Genomic DNA, 19,906 nt, shown 5'->3' with positions numbered 1-19,906 from the left:
AACATGAACTAACAATGAGCAATACATTTGTTACAGTATTTATTCATCTTTGTTAATGTTAGTTGTTAAAAATACAGCTGTGCATGTTAGTTCACAGTGCATTAACTAATGTTAACAAATACAACCTTTGATTTTAATAATGCATTAGTAAATGTTGAAATTAATATATTGTAAAGCGTTGCCGAAGTATCTCTGTAGCTAGAATGGTTCTGTTCAGCTCGAGTCGTGTTTCTTCTACAGATATTTGATGGGAACACTGTTCCTCAGAGGATGGTGGACGGCTGGAATGCTTACTTCTTCAATGACCTTGATGAGCTGGTGAGCATATAATGCGTGTTTTCTGATAATGCATGTTTGTTTGTGTCTCAAGGAGGTTTCATTCTGCCTGTTTGATTTAGCGTTTATTCACTTGGATGCTGTGTAAACAATGCATCCCAATGCTTTTTCAAGTGCACTCAAGATGCATGAGTTAATGTGTGTGTTTTGTGTGTCCAGCGGCGGCGGCTCCCGGAGCTCCATCAGAATCAGGAGTCTGTCGGGGAGCTGTGGCTCGGCCTGCTGCGCTTCTACACAGAAGAGTTTGATTTTAAAGAGCACGTCATCTCCATTCGCCAGCACAAGCGCCTCACCACCTTTGAGAAACAGTGGACGTCCAAATGCATCGCAATCGAAGGTTTGAAACTCATCGTCGGCACGCAGTGACTCAAAACATTTGCTCTCGCTCTGTTCTGAAACACTCAAGACGTCATTTATTCTGTTTATTTATCCATTCCTTTATTTAACTCAGCTTTTCTAGAGCTGGCTTCCTCAAACTTTTTTTTTAAAATTTAAAGATTAAATACATTTTTAGAAAGCTAAAACAGGAAACATAATACATTTTATTTTATAGTTGTTCCATCCATAGTTTCCAAGTAGATATAAAATGTTTAATGCACTAAAATACAGTAAAAAAAAAAAAAAAGTTTTATAATTTATATTTATATTATTTATAATTTACTTATTAATTGATAAATTAAAAAATATATATTTTAAATAATTGTATTACATATATGTATATTATTTTTAATAATTACCACTAAATACACAAAGAAAAATATTAAATTAAAAATGAGAATATATATATATATATATATATATATATATATATATATATATATATATATATATATATATATATATATATATATATATATTAGGGGTGTGACGAGATTAAAACGCGACGAGATTTCTCGTCGAGGTGAAACTTTGTCTCGTGAGTTGTTGTGATGTCAGCGTGATGGAGCGTGAGGGTGAAATTAGTATTGAAGATGAATTAAACATGCTAGTCTTTCTGTCGTGATGTCCTGAAGCATCGCAGACGCGTAGGTTGTCGCCCACTATGACACACTATACGAAATGAAACGATCGAATCTTGCGTCCCGACGCCCGTTGTCCTTTACGAATCTCCACGAAACGGATCGTGCCAAAATCGCGCTAAAATAGTGTAATCTGAAACAGGCAGGTAATAAACATTTGACATATCGCGCAAAGAACCTATTAAAGCACTAAGACATGGGAACAGTATAGCTAACATTCACATATCACAAGTCATATCGACATCGCAATATTAAACAATGTTATCGCACATCGCAGCTTTTCCTCATATCGTGCAGCCCTAGTTACTGCCCAAAGGTCTCAACTGCTGCCAGAAATCGTCGACATGCTTATATTCTTGAAAAAGAACATGACCATAATCTTAGTCTGTTCTGTGTAGTTAATTTATCTCTTTTTCATGCTTGAAGAAAAAATTTGTTTCTGTTTGAACATGTAGTTTTGAGAGAGCAGTACTTTGATTATGGATACACACTGTTTGCATTTAAAGTGTTATTTCAGTTATTTATATTTATTTTATTTATACTGTTTTATTTTTTTTATGTTCGATTTGTGGAAAGGAGTTCGATTTCTCATGTGAAATCGTACAGGGGAGAAGCCAGACGGTAGAGTTTATAGCAAAACATTTTGCAGTGTTTGCATGTCCTTTACTGCATAGAATTCATTAAAATAGAAGTAAAATAACATTCATTACAAGTTGATTTCAAAATGCACCTAAATTGTTTTGCATTTTGTGATTTTCAGTTGAATAAAAGACTATTTTCCATTCATATATTTCATCATTGAGGATTTCTTAAAAATTGTGTAAAAATCTCGTCTTGTCTCGTTCTCGTGAACCCAATCTCGTGTCTCGTCTCGTCTCGTGGAGTAAGCGTCTCGTCACACCCCTAATAAATATATATATATATATATATATATATATATATATATATATATATATATATATATATATATATATATATATATATATAAAAATCTCATTTTTAATTTATAAGTAATATTATTATTATTATTATTATTATTATTTGTTATTTCATTAAATACGCAAAGAAAAATTATTGATAGATAGATTGACCAAAGTTATCATCATTATCATCGCTGAATGTGACACTTTTATTTTGATTTCAGATTTTTTTTGCAATATTTAATTTTAACAAGACAAACATGTTGCGTGACCCCTGGTAAGGTGAAATGTCATATGTTCTATTTTTACATAACTATTTTATTTTTGACAGATCCCTTTGACTTGAATCACAATCTCGGGGCTGGTGTCTCGCGCAAAAGTAAGCCAAAGTCTCCCGTTCCACACCATTAAGCTTTTTTCCCTGTTCTGAAGTGCAGTTCTGGTAAATATACGGGTGATTGAGTCCAACTTGTTCTCTTTGCTTTCTCCACACAGTGACGAACTTCATCATGAAGGCCTTCATCAACGGCAGGAAGCTGTTTGGCACCCCGTTTTACCCTCAGCGTGGAACAGAGCCCGTGAGTCCCATTAAAACAGATCATCAGTCCCTACAGAGCGCTATTAAAGGGGTGGTTGATTATGATTTCACTTTTTTAACTTTGTTGCTGTTTGAGCATAAGCAACATCTGTAAAGTTACGACGCTCAAAGTTTAAAGCAAAGGGAGATATTTGCTTTTAAAGAAATCACTTTTTAAGGACTACAACAAACGGCTGGTAGAGACTACACGACATTCCTCCCGGGTTAGTGACATCACCAACCCTAGAATTTACATAAACCCCGCCCCCTGAACACGATTTATAGATTATCAAGACAGAATATGCTAATCAATGACTAGAAGATAACTACACATAAGCTTAATAAATTCATCAACTAACCATTCAGAAATGTCCTGTTGCTTCTACATGTTGTCACTTCTGCTTGAGTCTCTCCATCATTGTCTGACTCCGGTTTGAACATAAAAGGCTGAAAGTTTTTGAAACTTTCAGTGCATGTCTGTGTGAGGTAAAAGGACACAAACTGTTGTAGCTCCGCCCTCTGTGCCGGGAGCAGCAGCTCATTTGCATTTAAAGAGACACACAAAAACGGTGTGTTTTTGCTCACCCTCAAAAAGTGACAATTTTAACATGCTGTATAAAAATATCTGTGGTGTATTTTGAGCTAAAACTTCACACACACACTCTGGGGACATCAGAGACTTATTTTACATCTTGTGAAAAGGGCATTACACCACCCCTTTGACCTTAATTTCATACCTCTCCTTCTGTACACGTTCAGACCCTCTTTATCCCTCTTTCAGGATTACTTCTTTGACTCAAAGGTTCTGACAGACGGTGAATTGGCTCCTAATGACCGTTGCTGTCGGATCTGTGGGAAGATCGGTCACTATATGAAGGACTGCCCGAAGAGGCGCAGGTGCCCTGTTCACATATGCTGCAGAAACTATTACTTTTTATAGCACAGGACGCAAAGTGCTTAGTTTGTCTTTTTTGTTTTCAGAATGAAGAAAAAGGAGAACGAGCGCGATGAGGAGATCAGGGAGGAGGACCGAGAGCCCAGAGAAAGACGCTGTTTTCAGTGTGGCGATATGGGTCACGTTAGGAGAGACTGTCCCGATTACAAACACCTCCGTCAGAGAGGAGCGCCTGGACCAGGTACAGCTGAACTTCATTTATTTCATATTTTATTTATTTATTTATTTAATTTGAAAATGTATTTATTTATTTATTTAATTTGAAAATTTATTTATTAATTTATTCAGCTTCTCTAGAGCATTTTCATAAGCCCAAACAGTTCATGAATATATTTAATAAAATAATTTAATATAATACATATTTATAATAAGTAAATACAAATAATTGTAAAAATAAAAAATGGTAAATAGGTAAATATTAATCTTACAATTAAGATTATTTTACACTTTTTATTTTTAAAATCCTTTTTTTATGATTATTTTTAATGAATAGATTTTTTAATTAATTAAACTATAGATTTTATTTACAATATTATTATTAAATATAATTATTTTTAGTAATTTTTGTATATATTATATTATACATACCATGTCAGTTATCATTTTTATTTTATTTTGTGTAAATTACTAAAAATAGACTTATTTATTCAAAATATAGTTAAAATGTTATTTTATTTTATAGTTATTCTGTCAGTTTTTTCAAGTAGATTTAAAATGTGCGATGCACTAAAATACAGTAAAAATAGTTTTTAAATTTATATTTATATTAATATTATATATTTATAATTAATACGTAATCTAATTATTTTTAGTAATTACCTTTCACTATTAATAATTAACCACTATAGTTCATGAATATATTAAATAAATAAATATTTATAATAAATAATAAAAAAAATTCTTGGATAAATAGACAAAAAATATTTATGAATTTTATACATTTTGCATAAGACATTTATATTGAGTTTTATGTTGTATCATCAGTGTTGATTTTGTAACTCAGTCTTGACACGATCTGTGGCCTGTAGGGGGCAGCATATAAAAGAGTTTGACTGTGATTTCTCTGGTTTATTTCCAGTCCCTCACATGGTCCGGGCCCTGGCGAGCTCTCAGTCCATCCCCATTCCTCAAGGTGCTTCAGGCCAGGAGCGGGTCGGGAGGAACAGGCAGTCCTCTGAATGTGTAAGAAACAAGTCAAGTCACCTTCATTTATATAGTGTTTTTAACAATATAGATTGTTTCAAAACAGCTTTACAGTGATAATAGGAAATTAAAGTAACAGAGATTGTTTTGGTTTTACAACAGCTCTAGAATAGTTATTGTCCAGCTAAAGTTAGTTTTGATTGATTAACTTCCGTCAACAAAACCCTTTACTGGCAGCTGTGGTTGGGTGATATAGAGAGAATTTTTTTGTCAATATTTTTATCCCTTAAAACTCATCTTTGATCTCCAAAATGACATATTTAAACATTTTGCCTTGAAATAAAATTCTTCATTCCTTAAAATAGCTTGAATGTAACTCAACACCCTAGCCTCGTTTAGTATACGTGGTTCTATGAATATGCAAATGAGACCCGCCTCCACTCACTCACACAGTTCAGAGATCCACTCGTTGACAATCACACGTTGATCTGATTGGTTGCAAGGTAGTTTGTGACGTCAGAAACACCAGCGATTTCAAACCGTGTTTTTGAGACTGTCTTTGGTTCACTGCAGTTTTAAGGAGAAAATACTCAGCAATGGTGTTGACTGATGAATTTGCACATGGTTTGTCTTAAAGGGATACTCCACTTTTTTTGGAAATAGGCTCATTTTACAACTCCCCCAGAGTTAAACAGTTGAGTTTTACCGTTTTCGAATCCATTCAGCCGATCTCCGGGTCTGGCGGTACCACTTTTAGCATAGCTTAGCATAGATCATTGAATTGGACAAGACCATTAGCATCTGTCTCAAAAAAATGACCAAAGAGTCTCGATATTTTTCCTATTTAAAACTTGACTCTTCTGTAGTTACATCGTGTACTAAGACCGACGGAAAATTAAAAGTTGCGATTTTCTAGGCTGATATGGCTAGGAACTATACTCTCATTCCTGCGTAATAATCAAGAAACTTTGCTGCCGTACCATGAGTCCAGCAGGCGTAATGATATGACGCAGCACCTGAAAATAGTCCCCAGCTCGGTAACTTCCAACGTGACCGGGACTAAGTTTGTGTAGTTTCAGCCGGCAAGCAGGTTGTCACGTTGGTTATGTTGATGGAAGTTAGCCTATTTTCAGGCGCTGCGTCATATCATTACGCCTGCCATACCCATGGTATGGCAGCAAAGTTTCTTGATTATTATGCAGGAATGAGAGTATAGTTCCTAGCCATATCAGCCTAGAAAATCGCAACTTTACATTTTCCGTCGGTCTTAGTACACGATGTAACTACAGAAGAGTCAAGTTTTAAATAGGAAAAATATCGAGACTCTTTGGTCATTTTTTTGAGACAGATGCTAATGGTCTTGTGCGATTCAATTATCTATGCTAAGCTATGCTAAAAGTGGTACCGCCAGACCCGGAGATCGGCTGAATGGATTCGAAAACGGTAAAACTCAACTGTTTAACTCTGGGAGAGTTGTAAAATGAGCCTATTTCCAAAAAAAGTGGAGTATCCCTTTAAAGCATATTAAAAACACTACAGAGACATATAAACAACATTAAAAGCTTGATCACCACAGGGGGACTTTAACCATAGCCTTTTGAATGACTCTTCGAATTGACAGCCTTTTGAATTGACCTAATTTTGAACTCTCCTGTAGATTCCTTACGCATGGTCACATGCCTCTAATAATAATAAAACAACTGCTGCAAGCTCAATTAGATATAGGCGAAGGTTGAGTTTTTATCAGGAATTCACTGGAACAGAAGAGCACAGAGCACTGAAAAAAAATTCTACACACGATTCACAGTCATAGTTTAACATATAGTGATCAATGGTAGCCTGGCAAGCCAGACCTACATCAAGATGTTTAGTCTGGCAACTCACCATAGACACGGCTCAATCCGAGGGGCGGGATAAACGGCTGTCTTTCAAATTCCCTCTGCACGCAATAGGACAGCGCTTCAACCAACCAGAGCGTTTTCCCAACAGCGGAGCTAGTTGATAGATTCAACTTTTGAATCTGGCCGGCAAAACGACGAACACATCTTCCTTTTTTAAAGAATGACTTAAGTGCCGTTCTTTGCTCTTTTCTCAAAGAAAAACTTAACTCCAAGCCGATTCGAAAGATGTTCGCCAGCAGCCGTCATTCTTTGTTTTCAAGTCGCAGCCAGGTAACCGTCGCAACTCTGTCGTCATATGTTAAGCCCGCCCCTCCCGCCTACTCTATACATGACGTGATTGGCCTGACCCAGTTTAGGTTTTTGCAGCTCCAAAGTTTATGGAGAGTTGCTAGACTGCCCTGGCTGCAAAATACATTTTGCTGCCGCTAGGGTGCGTCTAGATTTCTAGGCTAGATCAATGGTGCTTTAAACCCTAAAAAGAATTAAACATACCAAGTATGCATATGCGTTAGTGGATACATGTAGTGTGTTATTGATCTTAATGAGCATAGACACAGTTGTCTTTACAAGCTATCATAAAAACAGCAGAATAGAGTGAATAGGAATAAAGTTCAAACTGACAATTCTGTTTCTACAAAATATCTCTAGACTCTTGAATAATTTGGTTGTATGAGCAAATTAATTCATTACAAAACAGGTTAATATTCTCTGGAAGGGTGGCTAAATGAGCAAACACTGATATGGGTCAGAAACAGAAATATCCGAATAGATACACTGGTTTTAAGAAAACTATAATTTTCCAATTAATTGTATAATACAAGAGAAGGGATTATAAATCCATCTCCTTCAACATCCATTGTTTCCAAGTAGATTTAGCTTCACTTAATTTAATTCACTTAATTTAAAAATAAATTTTTTAAAGTTTGTATTTAGTTGTATTTATACTATATTATTTATTTATAATTAGAATGACTTCATATAATTACTTTTAGAAATTACTTTTCACAAATAATATATAATTCTTTTTTCAATAAAAAAAATATATATTTTGTGAAAATTACTAAAAAAGAATTGTACTTGTATACCATGTGTGTGTGTGATACAATTCTAATATAATTAATAAATAATATATGCATTTTCAGTAATTCATTTTCTTGAAATAAGGGCATGAATTAAACATCCTGGCACAGTTTTCAGAAACTTTTACTCTACTTAAACATAATGACTTACAAAAACTACTATGATGGTACATTGATATTAGCATGATACTGGTATCAAAATCACTGTAAATGTATAACAAATTTTCAATATAACCCAACAACAGCACATTTATTTGTATTCTTTCATTATCATTTTTGTGCAGACTGACCCTTGAATCTTTTTCTGTGTGTGTTTCCACCCAGTCTGATGCGCGTCAGACTCCTCCATACTCTCCTCAGCCGTCTCCATACAGCCAGGGGTCGGTCTCTCCCCAGAACAGCAAGCCTTCCTCCTCCTCCTCTACCTCCTCTGGCCTGTCCAAACCCTCCCAATCTCAGCAGCAGCAGCTTCCCCAGGTCCAGCTTCCCATCTTCAGCTTTCCACACTCCCACCCGGGCCAGTACCACGCCGGGCTCTCTGCACTGGGCCTTCTGCCCGCTCACCCCCAGCAGGCTCACTCGCCCCTGACCTCGGGCTCCTGGCCCATCCACGGCCCTCTCATCCAGGGCTCCGGGGCGCCCACGGCCTCCGGCCACCCGTCCTCTCCGGGCCTGAAGTTTGCCGTCCGAGGAGGCGGCGGGAACGGGCAGCCGGTGAATCCCGCACCCATGAACCTGAACGACCCCAGCATCATCTTCGCTCAGCCATCGGCGGGACGGGTGGCTGGTGGAGTGGGCGGCCCGGGCAGAGAAAGGGGGCACCCCTGGCACAATCACCATCTCAATCCAGGGCCACTGGTGGGAAATGGCACTGTAAACAAGACAGGTACACACACGTGGTTCTCACAGTATGTGTTGGCAGCACGAATACAAACGTGCTAGTTTCAAAATAACAGAATCAATGATGCAAACTTCATCAAATATGAGACAAATTCTGCTGTGAAAAAGACAAATGTCATTGTTCAGCTAAAGTCAGTTTAGTGTTGATTCAGTTTAGTTCAATAACTGTGTATAGATCATCAGTTTGTGCTATAAACAGCTTTAAAGGTGCTCTAAGCGATGTCACAAGTTTTTTAGGCCAAAAACATTTTTTGTCACAGACAGCAAACATCTCCTCACTATCCGCTAGCTGCCTGTCCCCTTAACACACTGTAAAAAAACGCAGTCTCTGTAGACAGCCCAGGCTCCACAAACGGCAACAAAAACAAACTGGCCCAGCCTGGACCACAAACATTGTTCCAGCCAATAACCGACAAGAATGATTTAGGGTGGGGGGGGTTAGTGTGTAATGTAAGCTAGAAGAGAGATGGCCTAGACAACGACTAACGTTAGAATTATATTCTTTTGAATTTTGATATGGCCAACACACACATTTAAGAAATGCGCATTCATGACTGTTTCTGGAAGCACTGAAGGGAGGGGGAGGGGACGGGATGAGGAGGAGGGAGGGTCGAGCTAGCCTCCGTTTTGTTTGACAATACTTCGAACGTCAAGAAGAAGTGACGTCACCGAACATCGCTTCGAGCACCTTTAAGTGGACAATATTTAATATAATAATTATCCAAATAAATAACACGTAACATTGGGTAAATTGTCTATTTTTAATATAATCGCTATCATTTTTAACTTTAATTTGAAGTTCTGCTTTGATATATTTTTTCACTCAGCATAGGCAAGGTAAGTTTATTTTTCATAGCACATCTCTTACACAATGGTAATTCAAAGTGCTTTAGATAAAAAAAAATAAAAAAACATTTAGAATGATCATATGCGTAGTAAATTCATAGTGCATTCTGAGATTGTTAACTTTACAATGGATACAATATGATTGTGTAATTTTAATAATCCCTTAAATCATATGTAGGCAGCTCACTAAGTTTTGGAACAGAGCTGCTATCTGTGTGTTAATTTTTTCCCCAATTTTTCCTCATATTTTTTTGAATTTAATGAAATTGAATAGTCATATTACAGGTGTCATATTACTCATGAATTAAAAATGACCCTATTTACTTTATTAGCAATTGTCCGTGGTATTTAGTACACAGTCAGTGCAAAATCATTTTGTTTTTCTAATCTGTCATCAAAATGTATGACCATAATATTTCATCCTCACAATCAAAAGGACAAAAAAAAGAAAGAAAATGAAGCCTACTTTTTGGACCCTTTTTTACATTGTGACATTTTCATGTCAATTAAGCACATAACACCTAATTAGTACCCTACTGTAATAAAACAGAATCTAATTTTCTTTATATATTAAATAATTAAATAATTATTTAAATTGAAAAAAACTACATTTGCAAGATACAACTGTAAATATTTGCATATTAATATTAATAATATTATAAGATTTGATTTTATTATTTATTTATTTAACTAATAAAACTGATAACCGATAACACACATTTTTATTTCATAATTAATAAATAATCTGGTTAATTTTAGTAAGAACTTTTCACTAAATAAACACAAGGAAAAATGATAAAATATTGATGAGGGACGTTCATTCTGTTGGTACAGTTTAGAAACTTTTAATAAAATTGTAAAAAATTTAATTGTTGTAAATTTTCTAATATGTAATCAAAATGCAATGACTAGGTAAAATGTCAAGGTAATATTTCATACGCAAAATGTCCAGATAGGACAGATAAGATGCTTAATTTTTCAATTATTAACCAGTAGTATCGTAACCTTAAGTACGCTCATCCAGCATGACTATTAGCTCTGATTTGATGAATCAGTGAGATGAGTTTGGTGTCTGTTTACTGAGAGCAGGTGGTGTTGGTGAGCTCAGGTAAGTCTCACAGGTGTATTGGGTGCACGGGTGACTCCACATCTGTTAGACTGAGCACTGGAAACTAGTTAAAAACGAATCCCTGGACCCTGTAACGCTTTGAAACCACAGTCTAATGAAACCTTGGTTGTCCTTACATTCAAGGCACATTTAATGGCATAATGATGTCTATTACTCACAAACAGCCCAAGCTATAGCTAGTTTAAGACTAGTTTCAATAAAGAAGGTGGCAATGAAAGCTTGTGGTTTCATAGTGGTGAGTGACAGTTTAACGATTCTGAGTCCTTCTGTTGTTTATTTTCATCTCTGTTATTACTGAGCCATTTGCTCATGGTTCTCTCTCTCCATCTCAGATCCTAATTTCCCATCTCAGTTTGGGGGTGTGAGTCCGGGCTCTCGATCCTGGGAGCACGGCGGTGCTGCTCCGTATTCCCTGTCTCCATCCTTCATGCCCTACCGTCTGCCGCCCTACATGCAGCAGCCCAACAAACCCTTCATCTCACAAGGTACCTGTTCTCTTATGTTTGTGGGACATGTTAGGATAAAACATTCAAACTTTATGCATATGTCTGTATTTAATGTCCAAAGTAACCATGGAATTTTCAATTTCTGTCAACATGAAACATGTTTGCATATATTTTATTTTTTAATTTATTTAATTTATTTTGGCTTTAGCTTGGCAAATTAAACATAGCGACCCAATAAGTCAATTATGTTGTGCCAAAGACCTTTCCTATAGCAAACCAAGAAAGACAACAAAAAAAGAGCAAAAAAAAAGAAAGCACCAAAAAATCAAGAAAACGCAAACCAACATGATGTGTTGCCTTTTTATTATATTTTATTATTTTAGAGTAGTCCTGCATAATTGTCTTAATGTCACAATACAAAATAATTTAAAATAAAGTCATCATGAAATGGAAATGGAAGTTGTGATAGTCTTTTCGTCCCTATTGTGACGTATATATCCGAGTGAAACGGCTTCTCGAACGAACAAATGTAGGGCGGGTCTTGGGGAACTGATGGATGGTTGTGGTTTGCTATTGGTGGAGCTCATGTGAGTGACAGGTTGCCCCACCCACATCATCAGAGAAGAGAAGAGATGTCACTGCAAGAGAGATAGAAAGTTATTTTGATTCAAGTTTACGAGGGACATGAATAAAAAAAAAAATTGAAAAGATGTGCACAAATAAATATAGCAATCTTCCATAAAGAAATAAGAATTGTCAATTTTGATTTCATGGTGACTATAATGTTGGTAAAAGTTGGCTTCATTCTCTTTATGTAGAATAGTATTTAATTTACTTATTTTTGATTATGACCTGGATATGTTTTCAGGACATTGCTGTTTATGTTATTTGTCCTGTTGTAATTATTTGATGTGTACAACAGATGTTATCCATAGACATCTAGTTAACTCTGAATATTCATTCTTCTTGATAGTTTTTACACTGAGAAATCAAGAAAAGTGTCTGCTCATAACCGCACATTTCTTCTCCTCTTGCAGGTTCAGTGGTGGCAAATCAACATTACCCACTTATTCAACACGGCCGACACGGCAATCTCAACTACATTCAGCAGAAGAAATGAAGAAATGACACTTTACTTTGTAAACCAATGCCCAAGGTCCTTATAGAAAAAAGACTAACTTTGCATCATTTGGAAACTTTTTAAAATGGATTTTATCATTTTTGTACAGTTTTTATGTTTTATTTTCCTTTTATTTCTGTGTGTTTCATCACATTGATTTGTGATACAAAATGTCAAATATTTTAATACCCCTATTTTTGGAGGGGTCCAAAAAAGTGTTTTTATTTTATGTGTAAAATAAGGATTTAAAATGTATTCACTTTATTTTTATTAGCCGTATTCCTATTTTGCTTGCATAAGGACAAAGGCTTTAGATAGGAAAATCAAACATAACGACCCAATAAGACAATTATGTAGTGCCAAAATCTTCCCTATAGCAAACCAAGAAAACAGACAAAAAAGAGCAGAAAAAAAAAACAAGAAAAGACCAAAAAAAATAAAATAAAGAAAAAGCAAAACAACATGCTGCTGTGTTGCCTTTTATTTTCAATATATTTTTTACCAGTACCTTTTTTTTTTCTTTTTTTTTATGCTTCAAAATGTATAACATGATGCAACAATCTGAAATGGAAACTCGTGCTTTACCTTTGCTATAATTTTACTGTCACCGTTACACCCCTTTCTAGACCTTTTGCCTAATATCAATAACAAAGAAGAGATTAGGGTGTGGACTTGTCCGTTTCCACTGTCATGTCGTAGAGAGCTTTGAGCTAGTCAGTTATTTACTAAACTTGCCCCACTTTGCAGTGCATTAACTTCTTCCCTTATATCTAGCTAGTATATTTATAAAGGGAAAATTTGTGTTTTGCAGAAGTATGATCTTCTTCATATCTTGATTGTTTAGAACTTTGCAGCATTAATAGTAATAACTAATATAACTATTTCACAAGCATGAGCTGGCATGTCAAACTTACTCTCCTCCCTCTTTCGCTCTGTTTATAAAGCCCACAGTCGTCCGCTGCTCTTCTGTTTGTCTTGAAAGCAATCATGTGGGCAACTCTCATGAAGTTAGACCTGGCCTCTGTTGGCCTGGCTCTGTTTCTGGGCTTGATCTTTCTGGTTCTGTTCGAGATCATCAGGATTAATTCCCACAGAGGTCAAACTCCTCCTGGTCCCAGACCTCTACCTTTTGTGGGTAACATACCATATTTTCTGAAGAACCCAATGGAGTTTCTGAGATCAGTGAGTCATTGCTTTGAGCTTATTTTACAGAGTCTTTGTTTTTGTGCAAAGATATCTTATGTTCTCCTTGTGCTTGAGCTATGTTGACTTCGCTTGCAAGTGAGATGATGTCTAAACCACTTAAGTTGTGTTGAAGTGCTGTGAAATGTTCTCTGAGTAGATGCCTCAGTATGGAGAGATGACCACTTTTTATCTCGGGAGGAAGCCAGCGATACTCCTCAATACAATCCAGGTGACGAAAGAAGCCCTGGTCCAAAATGCTTCATCTTTTTCAGGAAGGCCACCTCTACCACTTCCAAACTGGATCAGTAATGGATATGGTCAGTAATACATTGTATTAATTGTAGGGTACTAGTACTGTACATCCAAGTTTTGATGAAATGGAAAAAGGGAAATAATTGTTGATAGTTGCCATAACTAGCCCTGCTGGAAAATTAAGCTAAAAGTTTCTTACGTGGTTTTTAAAGTCTTCTGAAGCTAGTCTTGATCAGTGGAGCAACCAGCCAGTGAAGTTGATACTTGAAACCTCTCAAGACTGCATAAATGTGGTCTTGGTTTGGATCTGGGCCTCAAGCAGTCTACTGTTAGTCTAGACCTGGGAATCTATCAGCCAATGAGGCTGAGGTCAACATGGTCTTGGTCAAGATGTTTGGGGCTGGTAGACCTATGCATCTGTTTAGGTTGTCTGTCTTTCTTTGTTCAACTTGTCTGTGTATTTCCTCTTCTGTTCTCTTTCCATCAGGTATAATAATGGTCACATTTGGTCACACCTGGAGGCAGCAGAGACGGTTTGCTCTGCACACGCTCAGAAACTTTGGCCTGGGAAAGAAATCTGTGGAGGAACGTGTGACAGAGGAAAGCAGTTACCTGCTTTCTGAAATGCTCAAATCAGAAGGTTATTGAGGATTTTAACCTGTGAATATGTTTTCAATGGTTAGAGGTGCTGTACTCTTGTCATGTCCCATCTCGTACTTGAGTCAAGTTCTAAACAAACTTCAAACATGCTCTTGCAAGTATGTTGACATGAATTCTTAGCCAAAACATTTCAAGTGCATAGTCCTATTGTGCCTTAGTGTTCAGGTTAGCTTCAAATGTCATTAAACCAAATGTGTTATTCAGCAAGCCAGCTATAATTTCAACATGTGGAGTTTATTTTTAAACTTTTAAAATACTCCTTGCCAAAAACTAACACAAGGTTTTCTTTGTTGAAGGCAAGCCTTTCGACCCCCAACACCCAATACAGAATGGTGTTTCCAACATTATCTGTTCCATCGTCTTTGGGGATCGGTTTGACTACGATAACAAGCGCTTCGCATACCTTCTGGACATCCTGAAGGAGAACATCAATCATACAGGGTCACTTGTTGGGGAGGTATGATCAAGTGTTAAAAATGTTTTTTGATCCAACCGGATCTTGCTCTACTGTCTGCATTCCCATAGGTTGTCGACACATTGCATCGTTAATCTTTAGCAATAATGTGCTAAACCTTACCAGCGGTCACATTTGTGCCGCATCAAAACCTCAGCTTTCTGAAAGTAAGTGCCCCTGTTGCTTTTTTGCTGTAAATGGCTGTCATTTTCATCACCAACACTACCTACATCAAGGTTGTCTCCAATTTTGTGTATTTGCTCGTTAAAACCATCAACAAACAATTTGATTGTCGAATAAGGCTGTATGCCACAAAGGGAACTACCTGACCAGAGTCCAATCCTGATCCTGGAAGTCCACCTTCGTAAGGCTGGAAGCTTACGCTGCTATCTTGAACCAATAATCGGAACAAAAGGCAGTTGAAGGATGACGTGTATAATTCAAATATTTATCTGACTCCAATATAATTAATCTGACTCCATTAAAGTTGTTGTTATTATTTAACCTCTTATTCTTTAACCCTCTGGGGTCTGAGGTGTTTTCTGGGTCCTGGAGGTGTTCTGACATGCTCTGACATTTGTGCTTATTTCTGTTACTTGTGACATTTTCATAGCTAAAGTCTGATTACACTGTATTTAGCACAAACTCTACTACAATAATATGTCAGCAGCATGTATGTAAAAGTTTGTAGTTTTGAGTTAATGAAGTTTATGCGTGGTTTGTGAAAAAATGTCACTGAAATAAGGTCATGAAATCCATACTGATTATTTCTTCACAAGACTTTTGAAAATTTTATCAGGTAGCCTAGAATATTTGCTTCAAAACTATGTGAAAATCATCCTGCGTACTCATTCAGAATTGGAAGAAAATTCTAGGCAGGTGTTTAGGAGCAGGTTGAAACTAAACTTCTGCTGTTAATGCTGCATAGTTATCTGTAGCCTTTTTCTTTTCCAGGTGTTTAACTTGCTTCCCATCATCAAACATTTCCCAGGGCCACACCAGAAAATCTATCAGAACGGCGAAGAGTTGAAGGGTTTCTTCAGGGAATCAGTCAAAGCACACCGAGAAACTCTGGATCCAGACAGTCCACGAGACTTCATTGATGCCTACCTGCTGGAGATTGAGAAAGTGAGATCATCACAACCAACCGTTCTAGAAACTGTTTAATCCATTCTTTGATGTAGTTACTATTTGGAAAGGTGGCAGCGATTTTCCCAAGTAACACATGTTCTTGGATGAACGTCTTTTGTTACGAACTACCCCTTAAATTTGAAGGTTCTTCATGCCCCAATTCCATTTCTAACCCTTATAGGAATTTTGTTCCAGGACCAACAATATCCTACAAGGTGAAATCACGGTAGGCTGCTAGATAACTAGATACGCATGGCTCAATTAAAATGCTTTCTGTTTTCCTTGGAGCAGCAAAAGTCCAACGAGGACTCCACGTTTCACGAGGAGAACATGATTATGTCAATAGCTGATTTGTTCCTTGCTGGAACCGACACCACATCGACCACCATCAGATGGGGGCTCATCTACTTGGCACAAAACCCAGATGTACAAGGTACTTAGGATTAACACTGCATGTTAACAGGAATGCATGAACTGATAAATGTATATCTTGCATGCTCTGTAATTCGCTTTGGATCGAAGCATCTGCCAAGTGCATAAATGGAGATATAAAGGTGATAAGTAAAGTGTTCTGTTCTGTTCTTTTTGCATGCATTTTAAGGGTTTTCTGCATTTTAATTCTGTCTTCTACCAGTCAATTGCTTTAAGAAACAGACCAAATTTTAGTCATTATTCACTGAAAATCCCCTTCACAGCTCTCGAATCTCATTTGTGCATATTCAAACATGGCTTGGCATGTCATGATTGGTTTTGGGATGCACCAAGACATTTGGTCTTATTGATGTCAAACCTTCTTGCGTATGCAAAACAATCTTGCAATGATGTGTCTTACATATGCACAAATGTGTATTTTACCAGTTGCAAGTTCATGGTTCCCCAATTGGGTTTTTTTTTTCCGCAATGAAGAGTTCTGCTCTGTAATATTGTTTTTTTATTTTGCTTCAAAGCTCTAGAGTACAAGTTTTGAGCTTTAAGTAGCCAAATGGAAATGCTGAATTGGAAAATATATTACATAATTTGTAAACGCAACTAGGTTTATACAGATTTTCCTTGTAGCACACAGGTAGCCCCATCCCAAACACACCATTGTTTGAGTTAGAGTAAGCTTTTAAAGCGCCACAGTGTTTCATTAAGTTAACCTTCCAGTTGCTTTCTTGTTGTGTTTTAACACTGAGAAACGTACACACATGCACATTAATGACGTTACAGAGCGATGTCACGAGGAGATTGTTCAGGTGTTGGGTTACGACCGCTCTCCCAGCATGGATGATCGTGACAAACTACCGTACACAAATGCCACTGTTCATGAGTTTCAGCGCTTTGGCAACATTGTACCATCTGGCGTGATGCATGAAACCACTCAGCCCACAAAACTACGAGGATACGACATTCCCAAGGTAATGAATGGAGCCGGTATGTGTTGTTTTTCTTGATTGAAATTGTTCCACTAACAAACATCTTCTTTCTAGGGCACCGAGATACTGACTAACTTAACAGCAATTTTAAGTGATAAGGAGCACTGGAAGTATCCAGACACTTTTAACCCAGAGAATTTCTTAGACGATAATGGACAATTCTTCAAACCAGAGTCTTTCCTCCCTTTCTCCTTGGGTGAGTCGCCTGTGACTACGATAGCAGTAGACCAAGAGCAAAGCCAACTAGGTTAAAACCCATTGTGTTTTATCTCTATTTATCAGGTCCGAGGCTATGTCTTGGGGAGACTCTAGCTAAGATGGAGCTCTTCGTCTTCGTCACTTCTCTCTTACAGCGGATTCGTTTCTCCTGGCCACCTGGTGAGCCGCAGCCAGACATGAATGGGGTTGCTAGTGTGGTCCGCTCTCCTAAGCCATACAACATCATCTGCCACAGCCGAAGTTCCTAAGATTGACCATCAGTAACCTTTCCTGCATTAATGGAGTTTCCAAAGCTTCCGTAGCTGGTTTAGACGTCTTTAAAACTTGATGTTAATATTTTAGCTAAGGAATTATATTCTAGATGAATAGTTATGGATGCTGTACTATTTGTTGTAAAGTGTAAACCCTGAATATCACAATAAATTACTGCAGTGTTGTAATACCACTGTAAAGCTTTGTTTCTCTCGTGATGTAATCTCTCATGTGATAGCTTACTACAGACAAGCCTGGACAGGTCTAAACTAGATGTATGGCTATTCACGTGGAGCTGTAACACACACACCCTGTTATACCCCTTTTCCACCAACAAGAACCGGGTGCTGGTTCAGAGCCAGAGCCAAAGCTGGTTCAGAGTTGGTTCGACTGACGAGCTTACTAAGAACCGGTTTGCCTTTCCACCGGCTAGAGAGCCACAACAGAGCCAGATCTTACGTCACTGTATACGTCTCATGTTGCCCAGCAACCGCTAGTGCGGTAGCGCCAAACACAAACACGCCAGGCTTGTTCGAGATGCATCGGCTTCTCGCAGATCGATCGCCGCATGACATCAAAGCACTGCGATAGCGATCTAAAAGCACAAGGAGTCGTATGCTCTCCAAACACTCCCGCAGCTCCGATCGGTCCTCGCCGCTCCGATGCATCTCGAACAAGCCATCAACAATAACGGACGTTGCAATACTATGGATGCTCATGGGTTTGCAAAAATACATCGGAATCCAACGCGTTCGTGCAGCTCGCCGTAACTTACATAGACGGATATTATAATCGAGCTGCTATTAGCTCGACTAGCTGCTATTTAAAAATGGCGGTCACAAGTTTCTATTCGTCTTGTTGGTCACGGTAACCCCGCCCCCAGCCCCTGACGCAAGCGGTTCTTTCTTGGCTCCGTTCTAGACCCTGCAATGATTTGGTGCTACTTAAGAACCAGTTTTACTGGTTCGGAGCTGGTGCTTTGGCGGTGGAAAAACAAAGAACCGATTTGAAACTAGGCTCTGGCTCCGAACTAGCACCAGCTCTGCCTTGGTGGAAAAGGGGTATTAGTGTGCATGTTTGAAACTGGTTGAGTTCATGCATCATGTACGTAATAGTACTATATCTATATGCCCCCAAAAATCTATTCATATGAGTGGAGAAAAAACACAAATGCTTTAAAATCAAAGTTTTTATTTAATGCAGATCCTTTTTGACAATATTTTATCAAACCTACAGTGTCATTTTAGCAGGATGCATGTATTGTATTGTATGCAAATGTAATAAAATAAATCTTATTAAAAAATTAATTCTTGTGAACATTTCTTTTAAAACATTTGAAGATCCTAATTTCCTGATTTGTGCATTTGTGCGTGACCACATACAAGAATTAAGTGCTTTTGTGGTCTTCAAAGATGTAAACACAGCGATTTCTTATTATATATTTTATAGTAAAATTCTTAATCTGGTCAAAAGTGTAAAAAAAAAAAAAAAAGGTGAAAAATCCATGAATCCATAGTACTGCTATTGTCTGTGGTCATCCAGACCAGGTTGCAGAGGTCACCGTTTAGTGATGGAAAATGTTCACATTTGTAGCGGTTGCTTTGGTCATCTGGTCAAATGTCCTGTTTCAGACAGCAGAGTATTGAGGGATAACTTATCCCTAAACACTGGCTACCACTCCAGAGTCTAGACTTGTCCTGTGCTGTAGTTTAGTGTCTGCGGGGACAAGGAATGTTTGGACACCTCCTAATCCCTGTAGTATCATCACATCAGGCATAGATGCCAAGAGCTGGCGGACAGATGCGTAGCCGTTCAGCACCCCTGAGTCCTGATTGATGGGTGGATGGATATTATTGTCCTACATTAAACAGTATAACATGCACAACAACAGCATAATTGCAATTTTGTAATAAAAGTTGGTATGGGATATTAACGTAAAGATGGTTACCTTTTTGAAAGGGGACATT

General features: G+C 37.5%; 2 protein-coding genes across 2 annotated transcripts in view; both read left to right on the top strand.

The window, feature by feature from the left end:
• Positions 1-12,832, top strand: part of tut4 (terminal uridylyl transferase 4) — a 35,983-nt gene extending 23,151 nt beyond the window's left edge. Inside the window, exons 21-30 of the mRNA XM_084099843.1 lie at positions 241-318; positions 496-673; positions 2,607-2,654; positions 2,771-2,853; positions 3,634-3,749; positions 3,834-3,988; positions 4,886-4,989; positions 8,255-8,816; positions 11,138-11,290; positions 12,289-12,832. Of these exons, the coding sequence (XP_083955969.1) occupies positions 241-318; positions 496-673; positions 2,607-2,654; positions 2,771-2,853; positions 3,634-3,749; positions 3,834-3,988; positions 4,886-4,989; positions 8,255-8,816; positions 11,138-11,290; positions 12,289-12,371 (1,560 nt within the window). The 3' untranslated portion in view covers positions 12,372-12,832. The remainder of the gene's footprint in view (positions 1-240; positions 319-495; positions 674-2,606; positions 2,655-2,770; positions 2,854-3,633; positions 3,750-3,833; positions 3,989-4,885; positions 4,990-8,254; positions 8,817-11,137; positions 11,291-12,288) is intronic.
• A 493-nt stretch (positions 12,833-13,325) lies between these two features.
• Positions 13,326-19,236, top strand: LOC311073831 (cytochrome P450 2B4-like). The gene is made up of 9 exons (XM_084099844.1): positions 13,326-13,553; positions 13,714-13,873; positions 14,296-14,448; positions 14,765-14,925; positions 15,877-16,050; positions 16,345-16,486; positions 17,263-17,450; positions 17,523-17,664; positions 17,751-19,236. The coding sequence occupies exons 1-9, from the start codon at positions 13,359-13,361 to the stop codon at positions 17,933-17,935; spliced, it is 1,500 nt and encodes a 499-aa protein (XP_083955970.1). The 5' UTR covers positions 13,326-13,358; the 3' UTR covers positions 17,936-19,236.
• The last annotated feature ends 670 nt before the right edge of the window (positions 19,237-19,906 follow it).

The sequence above is a fragment of the Abramis brama genome (assembly GCF_963993115.1).
Source record: "Abramis brama genome assembly, chromosome: 22".
In the NCBI taxonomy this organism is placed as follows: domain Eukaryota; kingdom Metazoa; phylum Chordata; class Actinopteri; order Cypriniformes; family Leuciscidae; genus Abramis; species Abramis brama.
The sequence above is the reverse complement of the archived record's forward strand: the minus strand, read 5'-3'. Positions and strand labels throughout refer to the sequence as shown.